Genomic DNA, 11,676 nt, shown 5'->3' on the forward strand with positions numbered 1-11,676 from the left:
AAAAAAAAAAAAAAAAAAAAAAAGAAAATAGAAAAAAAGGGTAAAAGCCAGAGAAGAAATCAACAAAGCTGAGGTTTCGTTTTACTGAAGGGATGAAAATCAGGGAAAGTGAACTGGTACATTGGTTTATTTAAGGCCAAGAAGTCAGATTTGCAGTTTGTCTGACCAAATGGCTCATGGCCCTCATGATTCCTATTAGAACAGTTCTAACTCAAAGACAGACACAGTGTTCCTCATGGGCATGAATGGAAACTCAAGCAAGTCGTAATCACTGGCGATAACTGGTTTAGTGTGTCCATTGCCGGCAATGGATGTTATCTGTTAGGAAAATATGAGTCCTGGTAGAGGAGGATTAAAAAAGTGAAGTGTGTAAACTGGGATAACAACTATATTTTGCTCAGTTTCTCCAAAATATCCTCTTTTCTAACTTAAGAAAAATAAAGTTAGCTGGTATCATTTTTTAATCAAAATCTGATTTTTAGATTTTTAAGTACTGTTTTATAATATATTCTCTATTCTCCACATTCTTTTTATGGGATGAACTTGTTGATTCAGTTCTTTAAAGAGGTTTAATACATGAACATTAAAATAGAAAACAAAAGACAGCAAGGGACTCCTCTTCAATTAAATGGTGTAGCTATGTGTGCGCATTTAACGCGTGGGATGTGGTAACCAATGTTTTCGTAGTCAGAATAGCTAAGGGGAAAATGGAGAAAATAGCTGAAAAAGAACAACAACGAATTCCTTATTGACACTTGACATCCATGCTTTTGGTCTTGACAAATTTATCTAAAAAATCCATTATCTACATATTTATACCCAACATTTTGATAAGGCACAGCACAAGAGTTTGTGCACACATTGCCTCATACCTCACCAACAAGGCATTACTACCTTTCAATAGCATTTACCTAAACAATATGTAAAAGAATCATCCATTATTACAAATTTACACAAAAAAAATCTTCCTGTACATGATTGTCTCAGTGATGTACCTATTTGTTTAAATTAGACATACTTTAAACTACTTTGCAATGTGCTAAAATCAAAAGTACTTGCTGTATTACAAGGCAAAGGCTTACAATAGCCTTTAATCCTTTCATACATATCCTCAGTTATATGATGTCAAAACACAGTCCGTTCATAAATAAGATGTACAGAGTACCCTGGGTAGGAGAAACCAAAAAAGTAAACCTTCTTTACAAGAAAATTACTCCACTGGTATTTTGCAAAACTCAGTCTTCATTGTGCAATCAAGTTTGCTGTGTTGAAGACGCTGTGTGTGTCACATTGAAAAGTCTAAAAACTACAAAGTATCTGCAGGTCCTTTCTTTCTTCACAGGTATGAACCTTTTTTTGTAGCAAACGTGGTAAAGACGTTGTTAAAACATTCGCATGGCTTGTTTTCATTGGATTCATAGTACTAGAGTCAACAGCTGTTCTGAAGAAAAAGACATGCTCCTCCATTTATTGAAAGGGCAAAGGTTAAGACCAATTTCAGCTGTACATCAACATGTCGAAATCACAAAGTTCTGTAGTCCAATGCTGACACAAGACACAGGCATACTGTCCATGGGCATAAGGGAGATTCTGGGGTTTCAAAGTGCTGCTAAGCTGCTACAAATACTCCAGTTCCAAGGCATGATGAAGGGCCATAAGGTCAGAGTGGCTTGAGATCCTCCAAAATGGCATGGCATGCTGTGAACAGTACAAACACAATGTGAAAAAACTAAGCATTCTGATATTCGGTCTCACCTAGAGTCCTTTTTCAAGAATAAGAATATTGCAAGAAGAGAGGATAGTCCATGTGGCCTCTGTGCATGAAGTATTCAAGAAGAGCTGTAAGAACTCCTAAACACATTTAATGTAAATCTTAATAACATCAAATCCATTTTGAAAACACACACATGCATGTGTACACATACACGGTCCCCTTAAAGGGTAATTACTGAGTCCAATTTTTTAATACTTTTTTCTCAAAAAGGTATTATACATGTTTTGAAAAAATAATGAAAAAATATACTCCATATATAAAACAAATATATACCAAAAAAAGCACTTGGTGACAAAGAAAATGAAGAGTAACTACTATTCACTGTCAAGCCATGTATATTTTTTTGTGGAACTACTGCTGACAGGTAAATTAAAGAACTTATTAGCAGTGATTCAGAATATGTCAATATGTAGCCCAAACCATGCTGATAGTAATCTTTTCCTGGTGGTATGTATTATAGTGGTCACTGTTTCCACTGACTTAAAAACAGCTTTTCCAAATGGGAGAATTTTAAAATGAATGTTTAATTTTCCCCCCAATCAGCTGAAAAATAAATCTGGGTCCAAATCATGGATCTGTTTGTAAAACACCTGAATAAACCAAAGACAAGAATAACAGGAAAAAACACAGATTATCTCATCTGTGAAGGGTAAAAATCTGATTGTGAAAACTCACTAACCTTTAACTGGAAAGCAGGCACTACAGTGTCAGCAAGAACTTTTTCATAAATAAAAGATAGATAACCATCGCCTCTTGCAGAGCAAATATTCTGTTCATCCCATGGGAAAAATAGCTCCAATGCAAAAAATAATCTGAAGGCTGACATGAATATGTTTAGCATTTCATCAGTTCAGCTCATTTTCAGCTGATTTCAGGCCTTGCACTAAAGCCAATGTAATGTTACTTGGGCTTATGGAATTCTGAAACATTTTATTACAGTCTGTTGGGCGTGGATTTTCACCCTTCTACAAAACCATCCTTGGTCTTTTTCAGTTCAACAGCAAATTTCATTTCTCTTGATTATCTTCACAATTCTGACCTTCTCTGTGGCATTTATTCTCGACATTTCCCCCTAGTATTTGACTTATATAAAACTATATATACGTAACTATTTATACATACAACTATCAAAATGCCTGTATGAACATAAGAGCAGAAATCCTTGTCATTCTTTACTTTCTCCTCAGCTGCTTGTTTTCAGCAAACCCTTGACAAGTTACTGTATGTCTAAGTCAGATTGTTACACTCCCCAGGACAGGACCACCTATAATTAACTGGGAGAGTCCTGTGTTCAAGTATACATTACCGTTATAATACTTTATTCTCCAATATTATAATCAATAATTGTAGGGGAATTCTGTTGCAAATTGGGCAATAATATGCAACACTGGTGCCTGGAGAATGAGGCTGGGATTTTTAGAAGAAGCTTAAACTGAAATTATATAGAAGTGCCAAATTTACTTAGGCTCCTTGGAAAATCTAGACTGAAGAAGTAATTACTATTGTCTGCTTAGGAGCCAGGGAGACTAAACAGCCATTGCTCCAGTAAGAGAAAGGAAAACATACTATAAAGCAGGGGTGGGCAGGACCAGCTCCATTCAGAAAGCAGCAGGGGCAGCTGCTGGTGGGGCCAGATGCAATGAATTGGTGGGTGACCCCCTGCGGCTCAGGTTCAATCAGCTGGCAGGCCGAATCCAGCCCACAGACTGTATTTTGCCCATGCCAGCTACAGAAGGAAATAAAGTAAAGCACTAAGATCTTGCTGAAGAATGTTAATCAATTAAGAAGGGTGTACAGGTGTAACTGGAGATTGGGAAAATGGAGGGAGGAGAAGGGAAAAAGGAGCAGGCTTCATAGCACATCTGAATTCTAGAACAGGTAAGATTCATGAACAGAAAGCAACATTGAAAAAATCCCAATGGATACTTTTTTGCCCTGTACCCCCAAACCTAGACAAACAGTCAATGGTACATTTCTACTCTGGAAACAATGAGGGAGCTAAAAGGCAGCTACTTGCAAAGATTCCAGGTGGCTTTAAAATGCTTTGGGAGAAGAGTTCCAAAGATAAGCGTAACAAGGCTTAGAGAGAGATATCTGCACTATGCTTTCCTCAGAGAAGTGAAATCATTTAGCTAGAGGGCAGAAAACTTCTACACTTTCAACCTAGACTTCAGTGGTGTCATTACCAAACTCCAACAAGAGCAGCTAAATAGCCTTTTCCATTTCCAGTACTACTGTCCCAATGCCTTTTTTCTTTTTACACTGTGCGCACGGACTAAATTCCCTATTCTGATCTGTCAAACCAGTCATCCATATTCTTTTCTTCCAAATACCTCCTAAAGACTCATTTCTGTCCTGATGCCCACAGAAAGAATCAACAGTTGAGCAAAGAATAAAAAAATCCTGATCATTTAACCCTCTGGACTTTCTAGTGGCTCTCGTATGTTTATCTCCTGGGCAGGGACTGACTACTTTTGTATGTCTTGTACCATTCAAGCACATTGTTGGTGTCTGGAGATGCACATAAGGCAGAACTGTTTTCTATTCACATCAGGTTGCTGCACTGCTAGTTGAGCTGGTTGTACCTTGTGCTTATTTTTGGTAGTACTGCTCAGCAATACTGCCAGGAAGAAGGCAGCAATTCCCTTCTTCCTGTGCTAGGCTACCGTTTGCCAAGAAGACAACTTGTGGGTAGGTAGCACTTCTCCTCCCTCACTGCTTGGCCTGCCAGAAACTTCAGGCGTATGTTTTTTTATAATAATCAAAGTTGGTACATGGTCCACCAGTCACTTATTTATGCCAGGCAGAAATGTACTAACAATGTACAGAAGATGGGACTTAGTGACCAATATGGTATACACACGACTTGATATTCACTCAGAAGCAAAGATCCAAGGAAAAATAAGTCTTGTTCAAGGTCACATAGTTAATCAAGGGTTGAAGGCAAATTATATTGAGATGTTCCCGATTCATATTTTTGCCCTCTATATAATACAGACTCCCAAGTTGTTGCCCCAGTGTAATGATGGGAACTAATCAGCTACATGGTACAGATGACAAATTCATGTCAAACCACCGAATAAATCAAGCCATACATACTCCTTCATGTTGTCAGTGTGCAGCAGCATGCAGCACTGGTTCCGGATTAGTTTCAGAATCTGATTCTGAAGCAACATTTCATTCAAGTTTCTTATTCATTACTTAGTTTTGAAAAATTAATCTTGGCTGTATCTATAAGGATAATTAAGATCATCTTAATATACACAGCCATTGATCGTTTAGACTAGGAGTCAGCAGGTAAGAGGCTGATCCCATCCCTATTTGTTTCTTTTTTGGGTGTCTCTGCATCGTGTTTGGAAATTTTAATTTTCTTTGCCTCAGTTTCCCTACCTACAAAGAAGGTGAGATGAATTCTGCTTTCCTGCCTCACAGGAAGTCCTCATAATAAACTCAGAGTATTCTGAGGATTAATTACACTTGAAAGTTGCAGTGAAAAAATGCTAAGTGCTGGGATTATAATTATGTCCTATCTTTTTGTATGTGGGCCAAAAATGACAGTGTTAAACTGCCAACAATGGAAACATGCCAGGAATGCAGTAGCTGCAAGTATATGTCAGTTTGCATTAGAACTTTGTTAGCAGACCTGATCTGCCAAGATCATATGCATGTAAAATGGAGGGAAGAAAATCTTACTATGCTGCTGTATATATGTCAGTAAGTTAAATGAAACTTAAGAGTGCTTTCATGTGTAAGATGATTAGTATTATGAATATCTTGCTGGTGTGTGTATTTTACACCCCCCCAAACATTAAAAAAAAAATCTTACTATGGTCTCATATATATATAAATAACTTACATAGACATCAATATACAAATAAGTTGAATGAATATATATATATACACACATATATATTTAGAGAGAGAGAGAGAGAGAGAGAGAGAGAGAGAGAGAGAGATTTGTGTAATAATGTATTTACCTGATACGGGTGATGTTCAACTTACATATCAATGTGATTTTCAGCTTACTGAGAGATAAGTGTATCTTATGAGTATACTTATGAGTTACATATGAGAGATAAGTATGAGATACATATGAGAGATAAGTATCTCTCTCATATAGGTCATATGTAAATAAGTTGAAAATCACTTTGATATGTAAGTTGAACATCACCCATATAAGGTAAATACATTATTACACAAATCTGTATGGATTACACATGAAAGCACTCTTAGGTTAGCAAACCCCTGTACAACAGCATGTGGTGGGTGGATAATGATTTATCTAATGTGTTGAGAGTAGCAATATAGTCCCATCTTTTTCACTGGATGACAAGACAGGAAGAGATTTAACTGATTTCTTTTCATTGGTCTTTACCAGGAACTGCCTTAAAAAATCATCATTTGCTGACAGTTAATACACAGTGGAACTTGACACACTGCAGGTGTTTTCTATTCTAAGCACACTGAAAAATAGTAATATCTCACATAACACTGTGACATAATGTATGACAAATGCTAACTGTGTATAGCTAGTACAGTGGGTTTATATAATTTACAACTGTTGTCTGATGTAATCTGTAGCTATTTTAATAATGAAACTTTTCCATTATCTTTAATCTCTAGAAAATCTGAATACTTTGCCTGTTAAAACAAAAAAAATATACCATTCAGTAAAACATGATATTTTAAAATATAAATGCTTTATGATAATGCTTTTTGTGGAAAAACATTTTTGTTAAAAAGTTTTGTTTCTTATGCAAAACTTTTCATTTTAGCATGTTGGGTAAAATCAGAGTCTCCCTTTTTTCTTTTTAACTGAATCAAAATTAGATTTTCCACCACTGAAATAAAACACAAATTTAATTATCCATGGAATTTATCAAAAAAAAAGCAAAAAAGAAAAAAGAACAACTTTCACAAGAAAATTATGTAACTGATTTGAATAAAAAGCCCATAAATTACATGCCTTCGGTCATGCTTCCATGTTGTGTGATTCTGCCAGACCTCACTAATCAACTGAGAGAGAAATCAACACCTGTCCAAGATGCTTCCTTGGGTACTGGGGAAAATGCTGTAGCATGCCTGTATCTGAATAAGTGCTAAGACTACTCCAATAGATACCAATTTTCTAATAAAATACAACACCCAAGATTTTAAGGAGTATAGTCATTCACAGTCATAATTACAACCATTTGATTGCCCCACGTTCCAGTCAAACTGAGATGTGTCTCATTCTATGTAACAAAACCTGCAAAGATACTAGCAGCAGAAGGCAGTCATTTGCATTTTCTAACTATCTGGTTACCTCACAATCATTTATTATTTTATTTTCCGTACTCCCCTATGATACAGAAGCATTATCACCACTTTACAAAAAGTGAACTGAGACATACAGAAGTTAAGAGACTGATTTGCCAAAAGTCATTGAGAAATCTGTGGCAGAACAGATAACTGAATGTATATCTTTTAATTTCATGTCCAGTACTTTAACCACATGACTAAATTTCTCTCTCTAATTTCTATGTACCAATCTGAGACCCTTCTGGGGATTTTCAAGGTTGAAAGTCTCTATAATATGCTTTCACCTTTGTCAATATTTTGCAATTTTATTTTAAAATGTGCAAGATAAAACATCCAAAAGACAAGACAACATGCTTTCCTTCAACATTCATGTGTCAAAACCTTGAACTCTATCTAAAAAAAACACTGTCTGCATCAGCTACTCTGTGAACTAACCCAAAAAAGGCACAGCCATTTACTACTACTTCTTCGTCTGTGGTACAAACATGTAGGCCTGAGTATTTTAATTGTCTGATAAAAATGATTTACAGGAAATAACAGCATAGGCAAAGGTGACAATACCATGCCTTATCCCATACTAAGTGAAACGTAAGGGGGTGTAGTATCTTTAGTGTATTTTATTTTTTTCATTAATCAAGAGGGGGATCTTATAAAATACAAGGTGCTTTTCAATGAATTGTAAACATTGTACATTTATTGTAATTTCCTGTCAAGCTCAGCATTATAGTAATGACGAACCTTATGATCATTTCTAGTTGTTCAGTACTTTCAGTAACTAAAGACCATGTAGGAACAGTGTATCAAGCTGCTGTGATCTAGCAACAAGTTTCCTTGTTAGTAAACCATTGTAATACAACCTTTCAGTTTGTTCATCTTCTAGTTTAGTAGTTCAAGAATCGACAATGTTTTCTGGTGGAGTCCAGAATGATTGAGCTTTGGTTCAAAGCAGGTGGGTCCTAGGACCTGGCTGCAGCTTCTCTCTACCACCTAGCTGCAGTGCAGCATGGCAGAAATCCCTCTCCACTGGGTGCCTGACTGTGACCAGGAGCAGGGAAAACCTCCCTGTGCCAAAGCCCCAGGCTCATAGTGCAGTGCAGTATGTTGCAGTGCAGAAGAGCTTCCCACTGCCAAATGCCACATGTCTGTGGGCTGAATCCACAGGCTGCACAGGTCAGAGGCTGCAAATCTGTATGGTAGTTTATTGCTACTCTCTGTAAAAAAAAAAATCAGTTAATGGCTGGATACTTTGAATTATAGTGTCCTTGAAAATAAAAATGATATTGTGTATTAATTATATAGCATCAGTGAAATACTGAGTGGTCCACAACCATGTAAAAAGAAAATGATCTTGGGCCATAGAGAATTAATATTTATCATTCTGAACGACTACCTAGGGCAGGGGTCGGTAACACCCAACACATATGCCAGAGCATGGCATGTAAAGTCACTTCACTTGGCACACATGCCTTGGGGTAGACAGTGGGGAAGGGGCCATGGTTGTGTTGCCACAACAAGGATCAGGCCTGTCACAGCTCCCTTCCATCTGCCTGGAGGCATATGTGCACCTGCTGCTGGCAACAAGCTGGGCAGGGGCTCTGCAGACCCTGGTGCAGATACTTGTAGTCTCACACCCAGTCCAGGCTCTGGGCAGGCTCCTTCCACCTGCCACAGAGCCAAGGCTGCTCACACCAGGTGGCAGGGAGGCTGTAAGCAGCTGCATCAATGTCTGCAGATCCCCAGCCCGGGTCACTGCCAGAGGCAGATGCATGCACGACTCAGGGTGGATGGTGGGGAAGGGCCCAGGCTGCACTGCCACAACCAGGATTGGGCCCCTTACAGCTCCCCCACCAGCCACCCCTGGCATGCCCACATCTTCCAAGCTTATGACTCTCTGAAACTGTCAGTCTCTAAAGGGCCACCCTATCCTGCCTTCTGCCTATCTTCAGACTAACATCATCCACTGCCATCCTCTGTTTCCAGTACTGCTAGTCTCTGTGGGTGCCCATACATGAGCAGGAAGGCTGCTCTGACATGCTGTAATTATTAGCACATTGGAGCAGATTCAGTTAATCGAGTGTGTTGGAGCCATGCTTCAGCAGCCTCCAGAGTCTTGCGTATCAGCATCCCCACACTTCAAAATGGTGGTGGAGGCGCTTTATCTAAAGCTCATTTGACTAGCTTTAGATAAAGCACCCCCACCACCATTTTGAAGCACAGGGACACTGATACATGAGACACTCTGGGAGCTTTAATTAGAGCAGCTCTTGGAGCTACTCTAATTAAAGCACCTCCACCCCCACTCCTGGAGTACATGTATAAATGCTCTGTTACAACACGAGCATTCACAACTGATCAGTTTTTTAAACATGTTTTAGTCATATGTCTAGAATACACAGTTTTGTTGGCTGTCCCACTCTGGCCATACCTCTACCTGCTTTGTGACCTGGGGACACAATGTTTCTGCAGAGTCTGCATCCCCCTATCTTCTCAGTTCATATGTCGGAGGCACCTTCTTGCATTCTTTTTCTTCCATGGAAAAAAGCTCCTCCCATGGAAAAAAAAAAAGAGTGTAAGTGCCTCCAACATATGAACTTAGAAGGCAGGGGGATGCAGGCTCTGCAGAAACATTGTGTCCCCAGGTCACAGAGGGTGTAGAGCCAGCGGCAATGCATAGGGTGTACAAATGCACCCCCTGAGAGTGCTGGTACCCCCTCTGAGGGCACCGGCTGGAGAGTGGGGGCTCACCTGGAAGTGCCAGTGGTGTGCCCGAAAGTGCCAGTGGCACGCTGCTGCCACTTGTGGGTTGGCAGGATCAGCTGCGGGGGGAGGGGGGAAGGAGGAGGAGGGATGGATCCCCCAATGACTGGTCACTGGGGGAGGGGGGGCAAGTGCCCCCCTGACTCAAGAAGCACCAGTCACCCATGGCTAGAATGGGCCAGCCAACACAACTATGCCAACATATTACAATGTTCTCTGAAGCGTAATCCCTCTTGGGAACACCTGGGGAACTAGGAGGGAAATTAGAACTCTGAGTCACACTCTGAAGCTCTATAACAGCTTCTGGGACAGCATAATGCAATGCCCATACTTTGAGACTGTGTCAAAGCCACAAATAAGCCATATAACTGAAAGGAAATTCAAACTTACAGAATCTTTTTTTTTTTTTTAAAGATGAAGTAAGACTCTTAATGATTATGAACTCACAGAGGCATGTTTGCTTCTATGAATGAATGGTTACTGTAGAAATACAGGGCCAAATAAATTGCTGTTTGTAACTTCATTAACTTAATTAGAATTACATTAGCACAGTCCCACTTCTTCCACATCTGAAAATTCCTAATGGCAACAAAGAACACAGGGAAGAAATGCTACTAAGGAACTTATTGTACTATCAGGTCATTTAACAACTGGAAAGGTTTTCTTAGTTATGTATCTTTGAACGGTCGTTCCTGTTTGAAAACTGCTGAATTAGATAATGTTACTAAAGAAGTACTTTTGTCATCATTACATAGAATACTGTTTCCCAGATCAACAGAAAAGGAACAAAGACAAGGGTTCTTCCTGATCTTAAATGTAGCTTTTAAAAAGTAATCATTTACAGCAGGAGAACACTTATCTGCAAAGATGAAAGGCATTTCTGAAGGGGAAGAAGAAAACAGTTCATTTTAGTGTGCCAAAGGGACATATGAAACTGACAGGCTCACAAAGTGATGTAACAAGATGGAAACCTGCATGGAGCCTTTCAAAGGGATGCGAGTTGGTATTTCATGCTGCAAAACTGCTCATTGTTGCATCTTGTAAAATTGCCATATGGACTAATTAGTTTCATTTCTCCATTAAAGAACACAGAAAAGGGCTACAAAAGCAGATATAGCAGTATCACTGGGATTTTAAAGCAGGGAGAGATAAAGTTGAAGAAGATACTTTACCAGAGAAATGATGCTTGGGGACTCTTTATCTTCAATTTTCATAACAGATAAATAATGGGTTTATAGTTTAAATTCAACAATGCCCTTCTCTCCTTCACTCTATTATACTGACAGCCAAAAAAACCCAACTGCTCTTAGGAGTGAACTGCTGCTTTTTAAAATACCTGTTCTACATTGTAAGAAACAAGGGAGAAAAAACAGGGTCTGCAATATTCATCTTTTGCTGTAGTTCAAGCAAATGAGATTAGGAGTGTAGAAGTAATCACTGTATTTGGCTGAAAATGCGGACACAAAACAAAGATACAGGCTGACTCATCAAGATGGACATTTCTATAATTGCTATGTTCAAAAGGTAGTCTTTCAATATATGACAAGTATGTATTATTACAACTAAACACTGCAAAATATCTGACCAACAAAAATTAAAAATTTTGTGCTAAAGTCTAAAATATGCTATTTTTGGATCTAGTTGGGAAAGTAGAACTATATATACAAGGATGCATTTGGTAGCTGTGTTGGTGTGAAAAAAAAGAATTGCAAAACTCTAGCACTCTTAGTTCAGAGATAATACCTTTTTTATTATTATTAAGAAATTGCAAAAAACGCAGAATTTTTTTTTTGCAAATTCTTAATTGGTCTAATAAAAGGTATCATACCTGAACCAAGAGTTCT

The 11,676-nt window shown here is 38.5% G+C and overlaps 1 protein-coding gene across 9 annotated transcripts in view; it reads right to left on the reverse strand.

The window, feature by feature from the left end:
* Positions 1-6: 6 nt before the first annotated feature.
* Positions 7-11,676, reverse strand: part of EYA1 (EYA transcriptional coactivator and phosphatase 1) — a 339,152-nt gene continuing 327,482 nt past the window's right edge. For all 9 annotated transcript variants that reach the window (XM_019527786.1, XM_019527792.1, XM_019527790.1 and 6 more), the window contains one exon: positions 7-1,698. In XM_019527786.1, coding sequence (XP_019383331.1) covers positions 1,618-1,698 — 81 coding nt within the window. In that variant the 3' untranslated portion in view covers positions 7-1,617. The remainder of the gene's footprint in view (positions 1,699-11,676) is intronic.

This window comes from Gavialis gangeticus, unplaced genomic scaffold (assembly GCF_001723915.1).
Source record: "Gavialis gangeticus isolate Ggan-Ray unplaced genomic scaffold, GavGan_comp1, whole genome shotgun sequence".
Lineage (NCBI taxonomy): Eukaryota > Metazoa > Chordata > Crocodylia > Gavialidae > Gavialis > Gavialis gangeticus.